Source organism: Sylvia atricapilla, chromosome 6, assembly GCF_009819655.1.
Source record: "Sylvia atricapilla isolate bSylAtr1 chromosome 6, bSylAtr1.pri, whole genome shotgun sequence".
NCBI classification, from domain to species: domain Eukaryota; kingdom Metazoa; phylum Chordata; class Aves; order Passeriformes; family Sylviidae; genus Sylvia; species Sylvia atricapilla.
In genome coordinates, this window is record NC_089145.1 from 51,058,079 (window position 1) to 51,081,014 (window position 22,936).

General features: G+C 42.3%; 1 protein-coding gene across 1 annotated transcript; it reads right to left on the reverse strand.

Moving 5' to 3' along the window:
• Nucleotides 1–2,511: 2,511 nt before the first annotated feature.
• PSMC1 (proteasome 26S subunit, ATPase 1) lies at nucleotides 2,512–10,378 on the reverse strand. The gene is made up of 11 exons (XM_066321928.1): nucleotides 10,308–10,378; nucleotides 9,870–9,923; nucleotides 9,062–9,158; nucleotides 8,551–8,675; nucleotides 7,901–8,086; nucleotides 7,579–7,707; nucleotides 6,570–6,666; nucleotides 6,194–6,383; nucleotides 5,021–5,172; nucleotides 3,563–3,717; nucleotides 2,512–2,805 (listed from the first exon to the last, which is right to left on the reverse strand). The coding sequence occupies exons 1-11, from the start codon at nucleotides 10,308–10,310 to the stop codon at nucleotides 2,671–2,673; spliced, it is 1,323 nt and encodes a 440-aa protein (XP_066178025.1). The 5' UTR covers nucleotides 10,311–10,378; the 3' UTR covers nucleotides 2,512–2,670.
• Nucleotides 10,379–22,936: the final 12,558 nt, after the last annotated feature.

Consider the following 22,936-nt stretch of genomic DNA (forward strand, 5'->3'; position numbering starts at 1 on the left):
GCAGAATATGTTTAAACATGGAAAGGATTGCTTAGCATCCCTGCTCTTGAGACCTAAGGACTCAGAAACTAGGTTTTCTTCTGAAACAAGGACACCTGCAGCCCCTGAATACCCTAAACTGCGTCAGGCATTTTTCATGAGAGAACTCATTGTCACTAGCAGCACTAAAGCGATTGGGATCATCCAGCTGGTGAGATGCTATTACACATGAAACTGTGTCTGGACCAAGATGTACAAATTCTGGCTCGGGTTTGCCATCATGATGCAAGATAGAAGACACTTTACTTCAGGCTGCATTTCATTTATTCCTTTCTAAAGTGATTTTAAATATTGCAGGGAATATGTATAATTTTAAATGGCATTACAGCACTTTTGAAGAGCCTTATAATATTGATATAGTTGCAAGTGATGCTGGTTTTTCTGTAACTCATTAGTCTTTATGAAAAATATAGTTTATTTTTGAAATCTTTACTTTCTACACAAATGACAGGTCTCCTGAATTGGAGGTAAAGTTACTCTGTACCCTGAACAGTAGCATGACAAATTATGCCTGTTTGTTAATGCTTTCCTATCACAGCAGAATGCTGTTTCCTCTAAAGCCCTGCAAGGGCCATGGGGAGCAGAGAAGCTTGATCGTGCTTCTGCTTACAGAAATCCAGGTTGAGAGGGACCTTGAAAGACCCCAACTTTTTGTGGAACAGGGAGCCTAGATGAGATTAACCAGCTCTCTCTGCAGTCACATTCAGTGATGGCAGCAATGACTTCTATATCGGTCACTTTTCTTCCATGTATCCTGTCCCAAGTCCTTTCCTTTGCAGTTTCTCCCAAGGCAACACTTGGGCTGCTTCCTTCCTTTGATGGTCAGAGGCTTCCTGGAGCAAGTCCTGCCTTTTAATTCAGACCCAGGAGCTCTCCTGTCCTGTGGGGAATACACTTGCTGTTCACTTTCTTCTGGTATTTAGAACATTTGTCTTGTCAAGGTCAGAAACTCGGGCAAAAGTGGCAGCAGTTAAATTCTGCTGCAAAAGCTAAGAACTGAATTTTCAAACGTGTGTTTTTCAGTTCCTGTGGTGGCAGACAGGGTACTAGAACAGTGTCCTTGAGTTCATTTAATGCAATGCAGCTGTTCTTCAGGGATTTCTCTTCCTGGCTGTTGATTTGAGCCAGCAGTAACAGCCACATCCCAAATAAAAAGTGCCTTGCTTGCCACACGTGTCATAAAGCTCTTCAGCCCCTCAAGCAACAGTGAGATCAACTGCCATGATTAGAAAGTGCTAAAAAATCCCTAGCTTTTTGTGACCTTTCTAAGGAGACAGATCTCCTAAGGTTTATAAGAATGGGTAATAAAACTTGTTTTTCAAGCTTCAGATGAAAAACAATTCTATTTCAGGATTTCTGTCATCCAGATTAAATAAAGGACTCCATTCATCTGTAGGGTTCATTTTTAACAATGAGCCACATACTTTTTACACAGAAAAATAAAATCTCTTGGCCTTGCTGCTGCCATTGTTGTTGGAGCACTGGCAGGGAGCAAAGGCATTGCTCTGGGTGTCACTCTCCACCGTCTGTTACTGGCCCACGTTTGCTCCCACAGAAAGTTCCCAGAACAGAGACTGCACATTGCATAACTGGTTTGCATGTGGAACGTTTCTATAAACCTTACACATCACATGTACAACATTTGGAAATTAATTACTTAGAAATTCTAAGAAGCCCTTCACAGAAGTGTACTACACAGGATACTTTGTAAGTAGTTTATGCATGGCCACAACAGACACCTAGCCCCCATGGGAGTGGAGCTGTAGGCAACAGAGTTGTGTACAGGGGAAGAATCCAGTTCTGCTGTAGAACACATAGGACATGTAGTCAGAATTCTCTGCACACTGCTTTATGCCAGACCCCACAGCTCCAGCACGGTGCCGTATGTGTGCACATCCTGCCGTGGGCAGCACAGGGCCCTTGAGCCTGTTCCACTCTGTTGGTTCTTTTCAGAGACATTCTCTAGCTTGGATGTTTATCTAATGAACTGGAAGCCTTCTGGGAAAAACAAATTCATAAACTAATCTTACAAGTACCCTATCCCAACAGGTTTAGATGTTTAAGGTAAGATTACTAATGAGCTACTACTTACATCTTGCTCTCTTATAAGCTGCAAGTTCTAGAGCTGGGTACCTTTCCAGTGTATCTCAGTGTTACTCAGGGTTGCATACTTGTCACTGATTTTCATGTATAAATGACTGATAGATACTGAAGTTACTCAAAAGTGACACTTGTCCTAGTTAGCCCCTAAAAAAAGATATAAGAAGGAAATCAAGAAGAACAGCAATGCTAGAGTAGTTTTAAAAGACTGCCAAGCCTTAGGAGGACTAAGAGTTGGATAGCTGCATTGCTCCCTGCCCAGGTGCTGTGGGTCACTGAGACAAACACTCGGGTCACCAGCATTTTTCCCTGAAAGTCAGAGAATGCAACAGACAGTTCCATGTAAATAGCAGAGCGTTGCCACCAAGACACTTATTTGAACTATTTTATTGGGAAGTGAAGAGTTACACTGGCTGAAAACCCATGCCCCACCAGCTTTTAACCTGTTCATGAATGCAAACTAGCTGTGTGGTTTTACACAAGACTCTCATCAACACAAAGTTCTGTATAGATCCCAAAGAGAGAGATGAATTAAAGATACAGTCCCTCAGGAGTTCCCTCTTGCTTTTTATAGAGAACGTTCTCTTTAGACTTTTTGAAATCTTCATTTGTTACTTTCATTCTCCGTTCCCTCAAAGCCATCAATCCAGCTTCTGTACAAATTGCCTGCAACACAGGAAACAAGAATAGTTACGCTTTCTGTGCAACCCCTTCAAAACACCCTCACAGGCAGCTGCATCTTCCTACTGCTCCAGTAACTGTAGAAGGCAGGCGTGTTAACAAAATCTGCATTCCTAAGTTTGATAGTGTTCTGTAGCACTGAAGCAGGCTGCATAAAGCCAGATGAGTGTGTCCAAAAGGACAGAAGCAGTCAAGAGTTACACTTCACTGACAGAAAGGCAGCAAGGACAGTCACATCCAGCCGTCTGATCCTTCTGCAGGGAGGTGGCAGTTGTGTCATGTTGGTTTAAGCTCATGAGTGTGCTAATTGTAGCAAGGGCTCTATCTGCTTTAAAAAAGCTGAAGCTCCCTAATACACAGTTGCATTTTTATTTACTTGCAACATAGTCCCTGAAAGTGCTACTTATCCTGTACTATCTTAAGTAATGTTTAAGATACCTTGCACAAGATTCCACATTCTCCTTTTAGTTTCTACTTTGCTACTTTAAAATTTCATAATCAGGTAACACAGGTACATACTCTTACCAACACAACCAACCTCACAATTACAATTTTGATAATTTCCCATTTGTAAAGCAGAGTCCCTGGCACTCATAAAAGGTATTCTAAAGCCATCCCACTGTCCCTCGGTGATGTAAGCACAGAAAATCGGCCAACAGGTCAAATGACAATTGTTTTGGATGCAGCAAAAATGAGATTTGATTTTTGCTTTGAAGTATAAACGATGATTATGTGCACTGACCTTAATATCTGCACCACTGAGATCATCTTTTGCCATAATCAGCTCATCCAAAGTCACATCATCTGCCAGCGTCATCCTGCTTGTGTGAATCTGAAAGATTCGTTTCTTTGTCTTTTCATCAGGTAGAGGGAACTCTATTTTCCTATCAATACGTCCTGTACAAAAGAAAAGTTCAGTCTTAGGGTTTTTGCATGCAGCTGTTGGAAACAGCAGGAAGAACTCCTGAAGGGTTTGGCTGACAATGACTCTTAAGCTGTCCAGAGAGGGAGCTGGTGAAGGGTCTGGAGCACAAGTCCTATGAGGAACACCTGAAGAAACATCTGGGCGTGTTTAGTCTGGAGAAAAGGAGACTCAGGGATGACCTTATCACCCTCTACAACTGCCTGAAAGGACTTTGTAGCCAGGTGGGGATTGGTCTCTTCACCCAGGTAACAGGCCAAGATAAAATGGCCTGAAGTTCACATGGGGAGGTTTAGATTAGATATCAGGAAAATTTTCTTAATGGAAAAGGCTGTCAAGTATTGGAACAGGTTGCCTAGGGAAGTGGTGAAGTCACCATCCCTGGAAGTGCTCAAAAGAGGTGTAGAAGTGGCACTTGGGGATGTGGCTTAGTGGTGGACTTGGCCATGTTAGCTTAATGGTTGGACTCAATGACCTGAAAGGTTCTTTCCAACCTAAACAGTTCCATGATTCTTCATGCCACAATGAATCCTGTCTTGGAGTAGAAAGCAAGGTCAGACTCTCTCTTTCAGTTCTGGCATAGTATTATCTGTATTCTAACTGCCCTGGGTTTGACCTGGAGGGTCTAAAGCTAAACGATGACAAAACCAGACCAAACACATACCTCAGCAACTTCATACCGTGGAGGTATTTCAGCTTATTCTTTTGGTCACTCTGTTGTTTTCTACCTTCCAATTTAACAGGCACCACAGACATACTACACTTTGATACATTTTTAGTGACGATTTAAGAATACTACCTGTGCCTGCTCAAGCTCAACTCCCTCACTCATGCCCCAAATGGCAGGAGTGTGCCAGGTCAGTAAGGAGCAGCCTGCTTTCCTTGCACCAGGATCCAGGCTGTCTCTGGTAAGGCCTAGGCTCTCACCACAACACAGGTGGTGCTGCCCTGCCTTCCCCAGCTTTGGCAGGTGTGCTGCTCCTGCACACAGCTTGCCTAACAATTACTTAAAATGCTTGTGCCATCTTAATAGAAAGGAAGAATGTTCAAGCTGATTATGTATATGTAAAGGAATTAACACATTTCTTCTCTTCCAAAGATTTTTCTCCTATTTAGAAGCTTGTGAATGGGTTCTGATTTCGACAGATGCACCAGCACAGATGAGATGGTGAATAAGAACAAACTTGCAGTCTTTTTACCAGCATGTGTTTGTCAAGTTATGACAAGTCTTTTCACAAGAAAAGTGGCTTAAGCATACACAGCAGGGAAGTCCCTTACCTGGTCTAATTAAAGCTGGGTCCAGTGTTTCTATTCTGTTTGTAGCCATGATAACTTTAACATCCCCCCGAGAGTCAAACCCATCCAGCTGGTTCAGCAGCTCCAACATTGTGCGCTGGATCTCTCTCTCACCCCCGGAATTTGAGTCATACCTTTAAGAAAAAAAAGCACAGTCAGAAAAAGCACCAAGTAACTGCCACAAAGGTATCAACAAAAGGGGGAGAGGGGTATTTTGTTAGTAAACATCCGTAAGGGATTTAAATAAAAAATTTAATGTTTATCCATATTAACAAAACATTGGTTTTCAGAATCATGTTGTGACATCTAGGTAAGTAAAGAGACACTGAACTATTCTTGTGGCTGGGGAATGTAACAGCCACCAAGTGAAGGAAATCTGGGTTTTTTCCATGTTTGTTATATATTTGGAATTATCTTCCCACCTTACAGAATCAGCAAAAAACAGGAAAAACTTAATTCTTAAAAGCACATACATCCATACATAAGGCAGCAGCTGGCACATTGGGATTAGACAGAGCTTTAAAAATTCTAGTGGCACTTTGGGCTGGTTGCCATGTAGTAAACATGTATGAACACCTGTAAAAAACATTGACTACTTCAAAGACTATTTGCATTGGACAGTTGCAATAAACCTCCAGAATTTTCCAAGTAATACAGTTTGGATACGGGCTGAACAGCAGTTTAGTGTGACACAAGCAATGCTTCTCCATGACATAAACCATGTAACCTTTTGTAAAATACTCTCAGGCAGAAGTATTTAGCCACCTACTTGAGAGGCAAACAACCAATGGATATATTCTATATTAAATATTCTGCTTTACCATTGAATCACTAAAGCAAATTACTGTATATGGACTTGCAGCTGGAGGATCCCGTATACACAGTGTCTCCTTCTGGTTTTGACACTCTCCTAGAGATGCTGCCATGTAGCAAGAGAACAGAGGTTCTCTCTCTCCATGTCTACTTAGTATCAAAGGCTGTGATACATTGTGTTTCCACAGAAGTTATTTGAAGTGTTACTTGTTACAAATGCTCACATTACATCAAAACAATGTACGCAAACAGAGTCTCAGTGTAGCTGCAAAAGAAGCGTTTCTAGCAAAGCTTTCGTTACCCTGGCAGTGCCGTGTGCGCAGTGGGGCTCGGCTACTGTACCTCTTTGTGCCGATGGCGTCGATCTCATCGATGAAGACGATGGATGGGGCGTGCTCCTCGGCCACGCGGAACAGCTCCCGCACCAGCTTCGGGCCGTCGCCCAGGTACTTCTGGATCAGCTCTGAGCCAACCACCCGCAGGAACGTCGCTGACGTTTGGTTTGCCACTGCTTTGGCCAGCAAAGTTTTGCCTATTTTAAGTTGAGAAGAAATATTGTAATTAGTTTGCAGAGAAGGGAAAAGAGAAAGAGAAAAGTGCCCTAATAAAACAGTTGTATGAAATTTGTGACAGACTTGGCAACACTTTAAATACTAACCAAGTGTGAATTATTTTACTTGTGTGATCTCAGCACAGGAAGTAATGAGCTGTAAAATACCTGTGCCAGGTGGGCCATACAGAATGACTCCTTTGGGTGGCTTTATACCCATCTCTTCATAATATTCAGGGTGGGTGAGAGGAAGCTCCACAGACTCCTGAAGCACAAAAAACACAAACATGTTTTTCTAAGACGTGGAGTGGTCTCCAACAAGGATCCTCAGAACAGCAATAATGAAAGCAGTAAAGGCAAAAAGAACTTAACTGGTTTCAAGACAGACATTGAACAGCATGGCTCTCTGTCACCTCCAATTCTAAGGCAGACAACTACTCTATCTGCACAGGTCTTCCGACTGTTTCCACTTGACATTTGGTAGAGCAGCAGTGAACATTCCCCCTCCTCCATCCTCAATGCATCATCCCAAATTTAGAACCCTGGAGTTCCTGACCCCCAAACACCCATGGATGACCTTGGGGCCAGGGAACCCTTTATGGAAGAGTGCCTTCTATAAAGAGTTACCAGATACCATAGATTTTAAGAGCATTTCTGGTTCCCCCAGAACAAAAGGGCTGAGTTTTAGCAAGGTTCAGGGCAGTGCTCTGCTGGTAGGGAAAAAATCTACCAACCTAATACTCCCCAACCAAACAACAAACAAATACAAAAACAAAACAAGCAATTGGCCTGAGAGGCTAAATGCTTAAATTGGAGGGCATCAGACACTCAAAATGACCTCTGCAGTTTTCACAATTTAACTCTCATCTTGCAATAATTGAAACTTTACATGTTGCAAAGCAAGAAGCTATTAGAGAGACTTCATGAGCTCTGGGCTCTAAAGGTTCCTCAGCAACTGTGAAAGATTCCTGTGCACACAGCCTCTGGTGACCCGCTTAATAAGAGTGAGGTCCACAAGTCTGCCCAGCGAAATCTAATGAAGAAATGCACTACAGAAGGATAAAGGACACCACTACAGGAACAACAGCCAGTCCTGCTGTTTCCCTTCTCAGCTCCTGGCACAACAGTTACACTGCTGCTGTTACACAGTTAACTGTAAATGAGTACAACTGAATACCTTGATTTCTTGAATTTGGTTGTCAAGGCCTCCAATGTCAGCGTACGTCTCTTGAGGAGCTTTTTCTACTTTCATCACAGTCACTAAAGGGTCTGTGTCGTCCATCAGGACTCCTATCACAGCATGAACCTAATTCAAGAATTAACAGTTGTCAAAGAAGGCAAACGGCATTTTTAATACAGGCTGAAGTCTAATCCCTATGCCCACTTATTCAGGTGTGTGAAATAAGCAGCATTCTCTCTCCTGTGGTCTTCAGAAAAAAAAAAGGCTGGTTCACAACAGTACAACTTGTAAGAAACCTGATTTTATAAAAATAACTCACCTTATGATTTAGCAAAACAGAGCAGCCTGGCTCCAGCAGATCCTTGTCCACAAAAGACAGAATGCTGACATAGTGCTCTGATCCCACTGATGTGGACACAATAGCATGGTTGTCATCAATGATCTCCTCCAAGGTACCCACAGACATTGGTGTTCCTCTCAGATCATCGACCTTGGACCTCTCTTCCTGTTGTCAAGAAGAATCCAGGAAACAATTGAACAACACAGGAAAAAACATTCTTGTACAACAGTGGCTCAACAATTCAGACAGAACACAGCAGAACCAGTCTTTCTTATTGTTCTACTGCCCTAAAAAGACACAGGCCAGTAACAAACTTCATGATTATTTCCCCTACAGACACTACTTATGTGGATGTGAATTACTACAATCTTCTTTCTCTGTTGATGGATATCTGCAAGCTGCACTTGGACAGAGCATTAAAAACAAACAACTCCCACAGCTTCATCTGTAGTGATCCCTGCTTGGTCTAAAACAATTTAGCCAGTTAATGAGGAATTGTGATAAACCTGATGTTTGTATCAACTTGCACACCAGTAGTGCTTTATTTCCATTGCTTTGGTATGAAGGAGTTCACATTAACTAAGAGCATTTACTGTAACTTGAGAAGTAACAGCTCACTCAAGCCTCACCTCTTGTTTTTCTTCCAAAGGTTTCATCTGTTCTTGATTTCTGATAAACTCTTCCTCCATTAAGAGATAATCTTTAATTCTCTCCAATTTCAACAACTTGAGTCTGCACTGTGTGTGAGGAGTCACTGTAACCAAAGCAGAATCACAGTATTTTAGAACAAGCTTGGCATGGTACCAACTAACCAGTAATTCAGTACTAGAAATCCTGCTTTATTTTCCTGACTGTAACTTCTACCTTACTCATCCCACTGTAACTCCAGGCAAAAAACAGATTCAATGTTTCCCCTGCATTTCTCCTCAGTTTAATTTCTCTCTCTCTTACCTAGGAATTCACGGGCTGCATCTTGCAAAACAGTACTCTTATTCTGTGGGTGGCTTCTTTATGTTAATTAGAAACAAAATTACATTTGGCACAGTGTTAGTGACCTCCACAGAGGCAGATCTGGAGAAGAGCTCTGTACTCCCCAAGAGCAGAAAGGCTGCAGCTCTGCAGGGCAGGCAGAATGCTTACCCAGGGGGAGTTTGCTGGCAGCATCTGGTCCCTTGGTCTTCTTTTTCTTTTTCCCCACTCTGGTTGGAACTGGAGGTTCATATTTCTTCTTCTTATCCTTATTCATGAAAAAAATTCCATAAGAAGAGAAGAAGTCGGGATAATAACAACAAAACAATACACACACATGTTTACACGAAAAAAGACCTTTTCAGAAAACACTGAAACTTTGAAACACCGAAACTTCTACCAGTTTTCAGGGAATAGAGGACATGCAAGAGTCAAGCCTGAAATAAATCACAAACAAAACTAATAGATGAGACAATGAGAAAAATACTGAATCTCCACCTTTCTGCTGCACTTCAATCAACAAATCAGACACATTCAGTTACCCAGCCTAGACACTGCCTGCCGTGTACATTGCATTTTCAGCTTCAAAGGAGACCAGGGAGGCCCCTGATGTCCCACAAGGTGAAGTACACGCCTACTGCAGATCATCATGCAATGTCAAGCCAACAACAACTTTCAAACCAACAACAGTTCCTTAAGTGACAGCTTGAAGGCTTTCCTAACCCTGACACACTTACAGCTTTATTTTTTTACAAAATTAGTCAATACCAAGGTATTTCAGTTTAAGCTCCCTTTTTTTATTTATGAACAATGCCTGTTTTCTCCGATGTACACCCAGTAAAGACAGAGCCAGCAGAAGCATAACCTCATGCCACAAGAATGATTTTTAAAAAGTAAATTTTAAAAGCCTGTTGCAGCCAGGCTCTGTAGGAGCACACTGGTAGTTCATTCTGTAAATATTTATTCGAGTTTCAGTTACCTTGTCATCCTTCTTGCTTCCACCAGGACCATGTCCACCACTCTGACTTTGACCCTGGACAAAAGGTAAAAAATCAAACAACAAAACCCTAAATATACGTACAGCTCTATGAATCAACAAGCCTACAGGCAATTCCACAAACAGAAATCTCCTAATTAGATTTCTCCTGTCTAAACAACGTGCTAGCTAACATGCTCCAGCTCATTGTGCCAAAATAAAAAGAAGTATCCCTCCCGGCCCGGCCCCACCGCCCGCGCTCCCCCCTGTGCGGGCCGCGGCCTGGCGTTGCCGGCGGTGACTCCGCAAAACGCCGGGCGCTGGCGGCAGAACCCGAAGGGGCGCGGTGCCCCGGCTCGGCGCGGCAGACAGAGCCGCGCTCTGCTCCCCGCGAGGCCGCGCTCGGGGCCGGGCCGGGCCGGGGGCCGCGGCCGCTCTCACCATGGCACCGCGATGGCCCCGGAACCGCCCGGGCCGCACCGTCACGGGCCGCGGCCGCCTCACTACGGGCAGCGGCGAGGGACAAGAGAGCGGGCGGGGCCGAGCGCGCGTCCCCGCCGCCGCACGGCTGTGCTTCCGGCAGCGGCCGGCGGGGGGCGCCGTGTGCCCGCGGTTCGGGAGGCGGGGGACGGAGAGCGGCGAACCTTCGCACCTCGTATTTAAAGATATAGGGTTTTTATCCCCTAGACCGGATCCTTCCTTCCATCTCTTGCAAAAACTAGTCAATATAAGAACATTTTTGCGTGTGCTGTAATGGTTTTTCTTGCGGCAGCGCTTTAAGAACATGGGTAAAATTTTCAGGAAATCCCTCCTTGCACAAAACCATTACTTTTATACCTACACTTCTGGTTCTACTGGTCTGTGATATCCCTGGGGAATGCAGTAGAAACCTGCAGTGGCTGCTTTTGACATTCCCAGCGGGAAAGCGCAGCCTGCAGTGAAGCGCGCCCCGATCCCGAAGCGGAGCCACTCTCGGGTCCGTCTCGCACCGTTCCTTTGCCCCGGAGCTCCCGGCCCCGTGCGCGGCCACAGCGGCTGCTCCGGGCCTGCCAGGACCAAAGCTCCGCTTCCTCGGGGGCATCTTCCTCTGCTTTGGGCTGCGAGAGCATCAGCATCACAGGAAAGGTTACAGCCGAGAGGAGGGCACAGTCTAAAAATACTCACAGCCGGTTCTCACCCAGTGACCCAGCACATAGATTGTATTTACATCCATCACTGTTTCAGTGTAGAGATCAGAGCATCTGTGAAAAGAGGCTTCAGTTTACACCAGACAGTAAGATGTGGGATTGTTTTGCCTCGCTTTGATGGTGTTTTCTTTCTTTCACGCTTTCTCTAGAATTCTTGTCTGGGTAGGGAACTTTGTTAATTATTAATGTAACTGGCTGAGCTGTGTAGAAAGGTGTGAGGTTTTGATCATTTACTTTGGTTTTGTTCCATTTGCTCGCAAGGGTTACTGCTGTGTATTGTGGATTTAATTTGACTTTTCTATTGTTTTTATTGTTTTATGAATTAGCTGCCTTTTTATTACCATATCAGCTGTTCTGTAACTTTTAAGGACATTGAAATGAAATTAAATATAACAGGTATTCTTTGCTTTAATAAAATTCACTTTTTGGAGTTTACAGTCTTACAGGATTGCATCTGTATTTCTTTTAACCTTGCAAAGTAAAAATTCTAGAATATTCTTTCATTTCCCTCACACAATTTTTCCTCCCTTTAACCTCCCTTTAGACTAAGATATACCCATATTTATTTCAAATTATACCTGTAATTGGTAGTTCTGGTTATGGTTGAGAATTCTTATCCCCTTTTTTCTTTGGAAAGCCTGATCTTAGCGTAGCTTTGCCAACATTTTAACTGTGAGGGTTATGGCATAAACTGGCCCAAATGGCAGGGGTGTAGGATAAATGTAAAAGCTGAACTTTCCATTTGTAAGCTGACAGGACAAATCTGTGACTACCTGTCTGGTTTTGTAGTATTAATAAACATTAGGAAATTTTATATGGGAGCAACTGTAAAAGGATGTTGTCAAGATTGTCTCCCAGCTCATTCACTTAAAGACACAGTGTGGAACAGCTTTGACAGAAAACATGAACTACAGAGGGCAAACACTGCATTTGGGGTGATCTGGTTAATGGCTTTCAGTTCTTGGGGTGAATAGTGCTGGCAAACTGGAAGTGAAATTCAAACGTGGTTCTTTAACCTGGCTGCTTGCCTCAACTTTACACATCCAGAATTTTGGTTTGATTGCAGAGTACAGATAATGTCAAATTAGGAACTTTAAGCAATAAATATTGTATAAACAATAAAAATGATCCAAGTGCCTCTGACTTCTAGGGTTATGCTTACTAAGGAAAAAACCCAAAAGAGTGAGCAGGGGTGACAGGAAGGAACACACAGTCCTTGTTTGTTAAAGATGAACACAGCCTCAGGGGCACCAAAAAACTCTTCATATCAAAAAATACCAAGACTTCTTCAGTGAGGGTGGAGGGTTTTGTGCCTTTGTTTTTAGTTAGTGTTTTCTACCCCTCTTCTTTATTCTGCAGTAAGCTTACTGCTGATCTTTTAGGCATATTGTAAAGCCCCCAGCTCTCTTCCCAGGCCTTTGAGGAGGAAGAGGGCAGCTGAGGGCTGGGGGAATATTGGGTTTGGGATTAGTAAATAGCAAAGAGGTTTATTTTTCCTTTGCACATACAGGAAATTACTAGGATTGCTTATGTTGCTGTTATTAATTTGTCTCTCTTAGTATATGTCTAGCTTCCTAGAGCTTTTTATGTTTGCATAAAATGAAATAAATCTACAGATTGGAAAAATATTGATTTTGCTATTGCAGCTACATATAATGGGTTGCATTTTCAAAAGCTGCAATTTAGACCCCCTCTTTTCATAAATGGGCTTTGAACTTACAACACCTTCAATAAATGAATAAAAATGCAAGGGTTTAAGGACAATTGGTATTTCTTTTTTAAGTGTGCATGTGTCAAAGTACCAGTTTAACCATTAAGCTTCTCTTCTGCTTACAGGTTTTTCAAACAGTTTAGAAGTGGAAGGTATTCTAATACCTTCTAACTGGCAAGTAACAAGAATTATAATTAGGATTATAATTAGCAAAAGGATAATTATTAGCAAAATGCTAATCCTTGTGGGCTCCTCATAGAAACAATTCAGTAAAGATTCTCTCCCAAACTCAGAATAAGCCTTCTCACTTTCTGGAAGAGTCTTTTACTTTACATTGTCCATCCATGGAACTATGAGCATAACTTTTTAAAATTAAGGTGCTCAAATAAGTGCCTGATATCAGGCAACATGATTTCTTCTTCCTTCTCCCATCACCAAGACTCAAATATGGTTTTAAAAATAGGAATGTCACCTTCACCTCCACTGTTTTTCCTGAAAAAGTGACATTTGAGCCAGTTCATTTTCAAAAAGGAGTGGAAGCCCTAACTGCATCAATGGCTGTTGGCTAAAACCCCTCGGATGTGAATTACTGGGTACTCACAAAGATGACACCCCTTAGGAAAGATTCACCTGGTGGTTCATGACTTGAATCATCAGTCGTAAGTTCTCTGGCCTTCCCTGACACATTGTTGTGTTTCTCAGCTATAAAGGGCTGTGGTCCTTATGCCCTCCTGCAGTTCTGTGCCTTGCTCCCAGTGTGGATGAGAGCACCTTCAGACACCTCTGCAGTGACTCTGCTGTGTCCCCAAGGTGCAAAGAGCTCTCGCCCTGCCCTTTTTCCCTTGTGATGGCCTAGCTGCCACCCAAGGGTAGAGAGGAAACAGAAAATGAAGGCACCTTCCTAATTCCTCCTTTCACTGGAGAGTCCAGAAGGATGCTCATCTTTAGTGCAGCTTCATGGCTGTGGGTTAGTACCAAGCAGTTGTAGCAGAGAAGGTAAGGGCTGCAGCCATGAGCTTACCCCTCTAAAACAGCAATGCGTGTTCCCACCATTGGTGGTACCAAAAACTCCAGTGAGGCTCTTCAGCTACTCAAATTGAAGCAATTGCCAAAGTAGACAGATTCTACTGTGCATTGGAAAGTAGATGCTATAATAGAGGAGAAGTCCTTATACTCTTACTTTTTAAACAATTTGAAAATGAAATTTTCTGTATGGCTAGAAAAATCTGGATGAATTTCATGTTCTTGGATATGCTGTCCTCCATTTACACAATCTGAGTTGGCATTTATTATATTCCTAAACATATTTATGCATAGTTTACTGTTGTAAAATTTTATTTCTTGGCAGCAACCACATTAAAGGAACATTTAGATATGCTAAAAATTAATTGTCTTGACAGCATTAGCTACAGACCTGCTTTAAAGCTTTGATTACTACAATATTGTTCAGAACAAGGTTATATATTAAAGATTGCTGAGACCATTCTTAAAAAATAGCTAATGCACTTAATTTTAACAATAACTAGTTTAAGAGGTTTGTTATTTAAATTTGGTGCACACGGTAACATTTTCTGTGAACACAGAATTAAGTGTTTTTCATCCACATGGAAAGGCAGTGTCTTACTGGACACAGGAATCTTAACTCTCCAAAAAGAGAGCTATGAAGGGTAACTTAGGAGACTGCTAAGTGTCACAAACCACCTAAACAGATTGTGTAACAACAGTAGTAGGGCTGCAGGTGTTTCTTTTGTTTTCTTGGCCACAGAAGTTGTATGACACTGTGCCATTGGGTGAACAATGGTCCCTGGAAGGCTGCAGGGCTGGGCAGACAGAAGCAGGAAGGACTATTCTCTAAACACAGAGCTTATGCACGGGGTGGATGAGGCCAGTGCGGTCAGCCAGAGTAATTTCTATGCTGCACTGTATAAACCTGTTCCTTGTTATCTGCTGGCTCTTCTCCAAGAGCTACAGGTACAAGCATTTTTTGTCGTTTTAACATATTCATTTATCACTTTTGAGGTAAATAGGTTTGGCTCGTGGTTTAGTGGCGAAGGTGACCTCATAGTCTTGCAGGCAGGGCTGGTAGCTGAGGGACACTGTCTCAGTCCTACCATCCAACAGCTGAAGTGAAACTACTTCTCCCTTCGTGTGAGAAGTATCAGAGACACCTCATTCACCTAGTGGCAAATACATTCCCATAAGTGATGGCAAAGTTTGGCCCAAAGGATTCCAAGGAGTGAGAGTAGAACAAGAGCAAAGTGGAATCCTAAACTCAATGGAAAGTGAGTGTGAGAAGAAAATACCTTTCTCACTGTGCAGAGGTTAGCAAAATATCAGGTAGTGTGGCTTATTGGTTCTCATATTTTGGTAAGAGAAGATCCTGTGGTACTTCAGCAGTGAGCACAGAATGATGTTGCTATGGTGACTTCTTGTTGTGGGGCAGGAAAATGTAATAAGAAATCAATTTTTTTGTGAAGTCCAACATACTAGCTGGTCCAAATTCTGTAGAGTTTTTGGTAGCTTTAGGAAAGCTGGAACAAAAAACCGTGTGATAAGAAATTTACTACATTTGGGGCAAAGAGAAAAAGAGAAGAGATCAAATATGGAATTATGATCTAAACTGAATACAGAGTTCTTCACCTGGCTAATTGATGGTTGCTGATGTTTAAAAGATACCATCACTCAGTTCTCCTCTAGTCAACCCACTGATACATTAATAGCTGAGGATGGTTTTAACAAACTGAACAGTTCTTCAGTAATTACATCAACATTCACATAAATTTTTGCAGGACTCAATCAAATGATGAACAGATAGTGAAATAATTTTTATGTAAAGAGGAAAACATGAAAGAGGCTTTTCCTTTTATTTCAGAGAAAGCAGTATTTCTCAAGACACAAATGCTTTCTAAACATTTTACTGACTACTACTTAGGCTGTGAGTCTGAAATTCCTAGACAGTAATAAATGTTTGCCAAATCTGTGTGCTCCATTGTTTTATTAACTGCTAATGATTCGTATGTTTTCTGTCATGAAAAGCCAGAGTTGTTAGAATTACTCATCTAATGATGCAAGTGTTCCTGCTTTGCAGGGAAGTCATGATGCCTGCTCCAGGTCCTCTCCTCACAGTGCAGTGCAGAGGGAGGCCAGAGGGCAGAGCACATCCACACTAATACACCAGCAAAGCCTTCATTAAAGACAGGAATTTGGAGAGTCTTGAAGTCAGAAAGCATTTAGGAACAGTCCCAAAGCTCACTGAGGTGGACAGAAAGAAAGGCTGAATCTAACAATGAAAATTGTAAGTGGGCTGAATCACTGGAGTATTAAAGGGAGTAAAAATTGGAAAGAAGGGAGAGAACTATCATCAGTGTAGGGGAATGGGAAGTAATTGTCTGAAACATCAGAAAAACAAGGTAACCTAGCAGCCATTAGCTTCACCACCTGGCCACTGGAACTGCAGATAAGCTGAGTTTAATTGCTCCTCCCTGAAGTACTGGTTCTGCATTAATCTGTTGACTGTAATGTAATGGCTCCTCTGTCATTTCCTGCAGCACTGTAATCTAATACTGCACAAGTGTCTCACCATGTTCACATTCTCTGTTGAGTAATTGTGGCTTTGATTTCATGATGCATAGTCTGTTCAATCAGCCTGTAATTGCAGCACTATCTGGAAGTATTGTTGATATATCTATGTAATTATGTTTATTGTTAATAATGCAAATTGAATCTGTTGAGTTAGTCAAGTCAGTCATTCTCAAGAAGCAGTTTCTACAGATGATTTCTTTAGCTGCTGAGGAGCAGGTTTTTTTAGTTCTCCTTTATTCTTTCACAGAAAATACACTCTTAAAGATAAGAACCACAGCCCCATCATTGAAGTGTCAGCATGTACTGTAGAGGTTATGCAGAAATCTTGTCTATCCAAAACATCTGGAGAATTTAGTCCAATGCATGTGGTACTGGCATGTGGAGTGACAGATGAGAAATGCAGGAATCCCTGTTTGCTTTGGATATTGCTTCCTATGAGCTTTTCTAATGATTGGCAAGGTGATGAATTTTGGAGTATTTGGAGATGCTAGTCTTGTCTGGAAAAGCATAGGAGCCATGCAGGTTCTATGGTGCTGAATCTGTATTTTATCTTCTACAAACATGTCTGTTAAAAAAATTTGTCCCACCCTGATACAGATTTCTTTCACTCCCTGTCTCACATAAAGTCAGCCCTGGCAAAGGTTTTCAGATATATGCTTATAGTTGATTAAATTGTCTGTATTCCCTGCTGTAAATACAGCTCTCTATAACAGTTTCCTGTATGTTACTCAAATGTTACATCTATCAGGATAATATACTTAATATTTTATTCAAGGTGAGGTTGGAGGAGGCCCTGAGCAACCTGATGCAGTGAATGGCACCCCTGCTCACAACAGGGGAGTTGAAATTAGATGATTTTAGGATAATTTCTAACCCAAAATGTTCTATGATTCAATTGTTATAGTGTGAAATGTTTAGACTGTCTGCTTCCTAGTAGTATGGGGCACATAATTTCCTTCTGTTGAAATCTGCTTTCTTGGGAATTTTTTTGTTAACAGGAATTACTCATTTTGTGGTCTTTCTATCTCAGGATGCTCCTTTTGTAAATGAAGAACTGGTCATACAGTTTGAATAACACTTGAAAATGGGTCTTTTGAGCGCATTTAATTGAGACTGAATATAGCACTATTGCAATAAAATAAATTTAGTTCTGCATCCAGCAGCTGGGAACACTGCATTTTACATTATACAGTCACAGAGTTCTCCCCCCCTTTTCTGCATTTAGGTGGTTGTTGGAAACCATTTTTTGGTCCTGCATTGTTATTCTGGGCAACTGTATTGCCTGTGGCTCTGTAAACTCCATGAAAACAACCCTGAGTTCAGCTATTTACATAATGAGTGTGGAGTCTTCTTAGGAAGTGCCCTCTGAACATGCAAATATCTCCTCATGTGGTCCCTCAGCTCTGACTGACTTGAAACATCACTTCAGGTTCTTATGTGAGGCTAAAAGTGCACAAGACTGTCAAAGATGGGCCATTCAAGGGTAGTGTTGTTTACACACAGCTGGTAATCACTCTCAAGGCAGGCTCCCTCCATCCTCCTGTCTCACCACTGGCCAGCTGGGTGCAGCTGGCCTTGGCTATGCAGCTGCTCTGCAGAGTCTGGATGGCAGCTGTGGGGCGGGATTATTGAAAAGGTTACAGAAAGCAATCAAGGGGAACCTACCAAATTTGCTATTGATTCCTTAGCATCGCTGTCAACATTTTATACTTCATCTTCTGCTTAAGCTTTGAAGTTTCAGAGTATTTGCAGGGACTTCAGTGTATTTTACCAACTAGTCCAGGCTTCTGGCTATTCAGACTGGAACACAGTTACCACATTGTAAATTGGAAACATTTCCAAGTTGGTAATATTGCAATTCAATGGGAAGTCTTACTGTTTCCCTGGAAGGTAGCCAAGAGCCCTCTCCTGTTATTTTGACTTCCACTCTTAGTCCACCTCCCCTCTGCTCTGCTCTGGGAGGAGGACTTTGTAAAGACATGAAATAGTTTCCTTCTCTATAATGTGAATGACAAAAAACGTTCTCTCTTTTTTATTTTTTTTTCCTTTTTTTTTCTCCTTTTACATTTTCTTGATAACAAGACACTGTTTGCCTTTTTTTGCTTAACATAAGCACTATTCCTCTGGAGAAACAACTCAGGCTTTGAAAGTGTGTATCCCAGCAAAGGTGAAAACCCCCTGCCAGGGCTTGGGCAAATGCAAACCATTATCTACAAAGTGATTTTACAAGAAAAGTAGGGCACTCCTCTGAAACCCAGACAGCAGTGATGTCATCCCAGATAGCTGAAAAGTGTCAGGAATCAGTTATGATCAAGGAAAGTGAAAACTCTGTTTATTTTGGTCCTGGTCTATTCCTTAAAGATGCTATGATTCTTCTATAGCAGGTAGTGCACAACATGACTTAAACACCACCCAACACTGTGAATCTTGTTTTGGAGGTTCTGGCTTTTTCTAGGCATTTCCCACATGCCAAGTGAAGGTCATGATTTCCAAGAGGTAGCAAGAAGGAATTAACAATCATGTGATTCCAGAGGACTTTGGTGGATTTCTGATGCCCAATTTGACATTTAGTCATTTGAGAATCTAAATTTATGGCCTTTCTCTCTATAGTAACTACAAACTTTCCTGTACTAATATGAACCACAGCCAGGCAGACGAGAAGCAGGCATGGCACTGTAAGTAATTGTGATAGTTATATAGAAGTCTTAGTATTAAATATCTGTTCTTCAGACAGAAAAATACGTAGCATGTATAGTCACAGTGTTTTCACTTAAGCTAGATTCCAAGCTATGAACATGCTGTCTTTAAGATATAAGGAAATCAAAATGCTACCTATAAGATATAAGGAGATTAAAAAAGAATCTGACTCATTGCCTTATAAGAAGACTGTCTCTCTTCTTATTAACTAACTTCAGTCTGGGTCTCCTCAGGATATTTGGAGCAGCTGATCTGGGTTTCACCTCATGACTGGGTTTTTTGGCTGTATTCCAACAGGATAAATGCAATCAAAACAAATGGTACACAAAGGATGCATTTGTACAGTGAAGAGGAACAATATCAATCATGGCTTGTGTGTACTCCAGTGAAAGTTTTCAAACTGTTCAATATCATAAGCAAGACAAACTAGAAGCAGGAATCTCTAGAGTGGGTGCATTTGCTAGTCCAACCAGATGCATTTTTCAGAGGCCCTACTGCCTGTTAAAAAGTGATTGGCTGTGTAATTACGGATATGATTACGAATATTAGATCAACAGGCTGACAGTGATCACGGCAGCCAAATTTTAGTCTCTGGCAGAAATGAGATTAACAATTGAGAGGTTCTTTCATGGAGACTAACCAGATTTCCTGAGCAACATAAGCATTTTTTATTGAGGTTTTCCAATGAAAAGGCCACAAGACATTCTGAAATAGCAGTTTGTTTCATTGTCCTCCTCTGAATAGGTCAATGCTCCCCCCAGTTTGTTGTATAGACCACTGAATGTGTGTGGAAAGGACACCTGGTTTGATGAGCAACCCAAACATGGCAGGGAAGGCAGCAAAGCTGGATCACTGAAAAGTGAGGTGTCTCATCTGAATCTGAAGCAGTGTGGGTTCTGGACAAGCTGTGGGAGGCTGGTGCATGGGCTGTTCACAGGCTGTTCAGGGCAGAAGGCAGGTCTGAATTGCAGTCAGAAGTCACTGATTTCCACACCAATCGAGCAAAGGTTTTGGCTGAAGGCAGTGCAGCCCCCAGGCAGGCAGCCAGCACCATTCTCTTGAGTCTGCATGTTCATAGCACTGGGTACCTTCTGTTCCTGACAGTTTGCAGAGTCCACTCTACCCCTCAAGGAGGCTAAATCCACTGTAAGAAGCTTTTCTCAGACTTTTCTGCTGCCTCCTCATGGTAATTTTTCTGTGGGAGCTGCAGACAATCCAACCCCGTGCTAACAATTGCTCACTGCAGGGCTCATGTGTAACATCCACAGCACTTCCAACCCCAAATCCCAAAGCCATGCTATAAACACTGAAATGAGAACTGCAGTATTTTCCATGATTTTTAGAAAACATTTTAATGGCTCCTCTGCCCACAGCTTTATGACTTTACAGAGTACACCAGGACCTTGTGTTCCAGCTTTTCTTTGTGACCATGACAGAGTACTTTATTTTATAAATCCTGAGATTCTCCTGGATGACAGTGACACAGGGGCTGGGAATTCCATGGAAAGTGTTCAATATGCTCAATACATCAATAAAATCATGGTGTTTACAGATCCCATGAATACTGATGGTCACTCCAGGAGCACGGACCTTGCAAGGCAGTGATGAAACAGTAAAAACTTGTTGCTTAGGTAAAGGGCAACAACAGGTGACTCAATGAAAAGAAAGGCAGGGGAGCAGAGTTGTCTAGGGGCCGAGCTGCCTGGCTGCTGGCTGAAGTGCAAAGGGTTTTCAGCTGATTGCTGACACCTATAGCCACAGAAGGTATTTCTATAAGACTAAATTAAGAGTCTGGAGGAGATATATAACAATGAATAGAAAAAATGAAAACATAATTTAATTTTCATCACTAGCTTGTGGTGGTAGGAGCACTGGAAAGTCACTGTTTACATGCACTCCAAATAAAAAGGAGTTTTGGGCTGGCACAGGTCTGACATGTATCAAATTAACATAAAACCAGCAGGAATGTAATGTCTTTGTGTTCTCAAACTCCTTGGAGGAGGCGAAAATTGCTGTGAAAACCCTTAGCCATTTACTTGCTTTAACACCCTGAGTTTGTAAACAATTTGATTCCTCCCTTGGTAAATCAGATGCAGTTTTGGTTCTGGGCTGAGATATCCTCACAATGCTTCATGTCCCATAGAGCCAGCCTAGCCAGGCTTCCCAGTGACCCAGGGCTACTGGGGGGTTCCTGAATTCGCTCCTGGCAGCTGAAAGCATCACACAGAAAGGACCAGGAGGTCTTTTTTCCTTCTTCTTTCCATTCTCCATGCATCCTATGAGTCTCAGCATACTCACTGACTGAAGATTTCTATACAAGCAAAAGACAGCCTGGATTTCATAACTGCTTGTGTGACCTGAAGATATCGTTCCAAACAGACAGAAGTTCAGTTTTCCTGACTCTATCTCTCATAATCCTTTACCCTCAGCTCAGGTGGTGACCAAGCATCCAGCAGCAAAGTATCATGAGGTAGGAGCATCAGCCCGCATGAACCAGGAATAAACAACTCACTTCCCAAAACACTGTCAGAGGAACAACCAGGTGCTGAAATTATCCAGACTCAGCAGCCATCTGGAAACTTGTAGTGACCAGCCCAGAGGGATATTCACAGACTGTCACCCTGGTGCTCTCAGCTCTCCAGAACAGACAAGTAATAAGGAGAAATGGAATCATGCACAGTAGCATCAACAGTGTGCCGGAAGCTCCCTGCACGTGCTATTCAATGATAGACATAGATACAGTTGGACCACTTGACATATTGATTTAATTTTGAATGGGGGCACTGCTAAGAAAAAGAAGATATGAGAATTTCTTCTCTTGTGGCTTGTAGCAATTGATTATTATAGCAACTCACTGTGAGCCTGTGAGCTCTTTGGTGCCTTTTTGGTCACCTTCATGTTACCTCTGGTGTAGCAAAAATGTTCTCAAGTCCTTTGCCTATACAGCTAATTGAAAATTAACTTCCACCTCTCCAAGCAAGAATGCAACACTCAGGATCAGAACTGGGTTTGGTCATTAGGCTAATTCAATTCTGTAAAAGTAAGTTTGCATCAGGGCTGACTGTAAGAGTCTGCCTGCAGTATAGGCAGTGGCCAGAGCTAAGAGCTCTGATGGAAGTCAAGAAGCAGCAAAAATACAAATACCAGGGCTTCCTGGACTGCCCAGTGGTTTTTCAGGTAACTTTGAGAAACATGTCATAGCCGTGCCTTGCTTGAGGTAGGAGAGGCATCCCAGCTATGCAGGAAAGCACCGAGTTTGGCTGGAGGTCACTGTGTGAGTGACACAGGGCTGTCTGGGGTTCCCCTGTGCAGAACAGTCGTGTCAACTTTCTGACAACAACTCAGCTTTTATTAGCAATAGCTCAATAATCTCTCCCTACAAGAAAGGAGAAGTCCACAAGGACACCTCAAACAGGAAGAAAACCCTGGATATAAATCCATTTATTTTCCTAACGGGTTCAGCTGCAGTTTTCTCTGAGCAGCGCTGGATCCAAGCGCGCAGGCTGGTGAAGCCCCGAGCACCTGAGTGCTGCTGCACAGGAAGGCTGGAGCAGCACAAAGAAGCTTCCAATTCCCCATCTGGAAAAAGTCCCCACTTAGAGGCCTGTAATTCTTTCAGTTAAGTTTAAGTGCATGGGGACCAGAAGGATTCATGCTGCTTGACGATTATGTCATTGAGCAGCTATTGTTACAATTAGCCTTAATAGAAAATTTTTCTGCCTTTAGCTCAGCTATTAATTTCCTATCTACTTACAAGTAATATTTCCTCTTTGCTACAAATTCTGTGCTATTTTAGCCTTATAAAGAATTAGTCTAAATTTTCCCATGTTTACTGCTATATATCTAAGAAGTAAATTGCTTCAGGAATTCCCTTGGGGCAGTTTGTTAAGCAA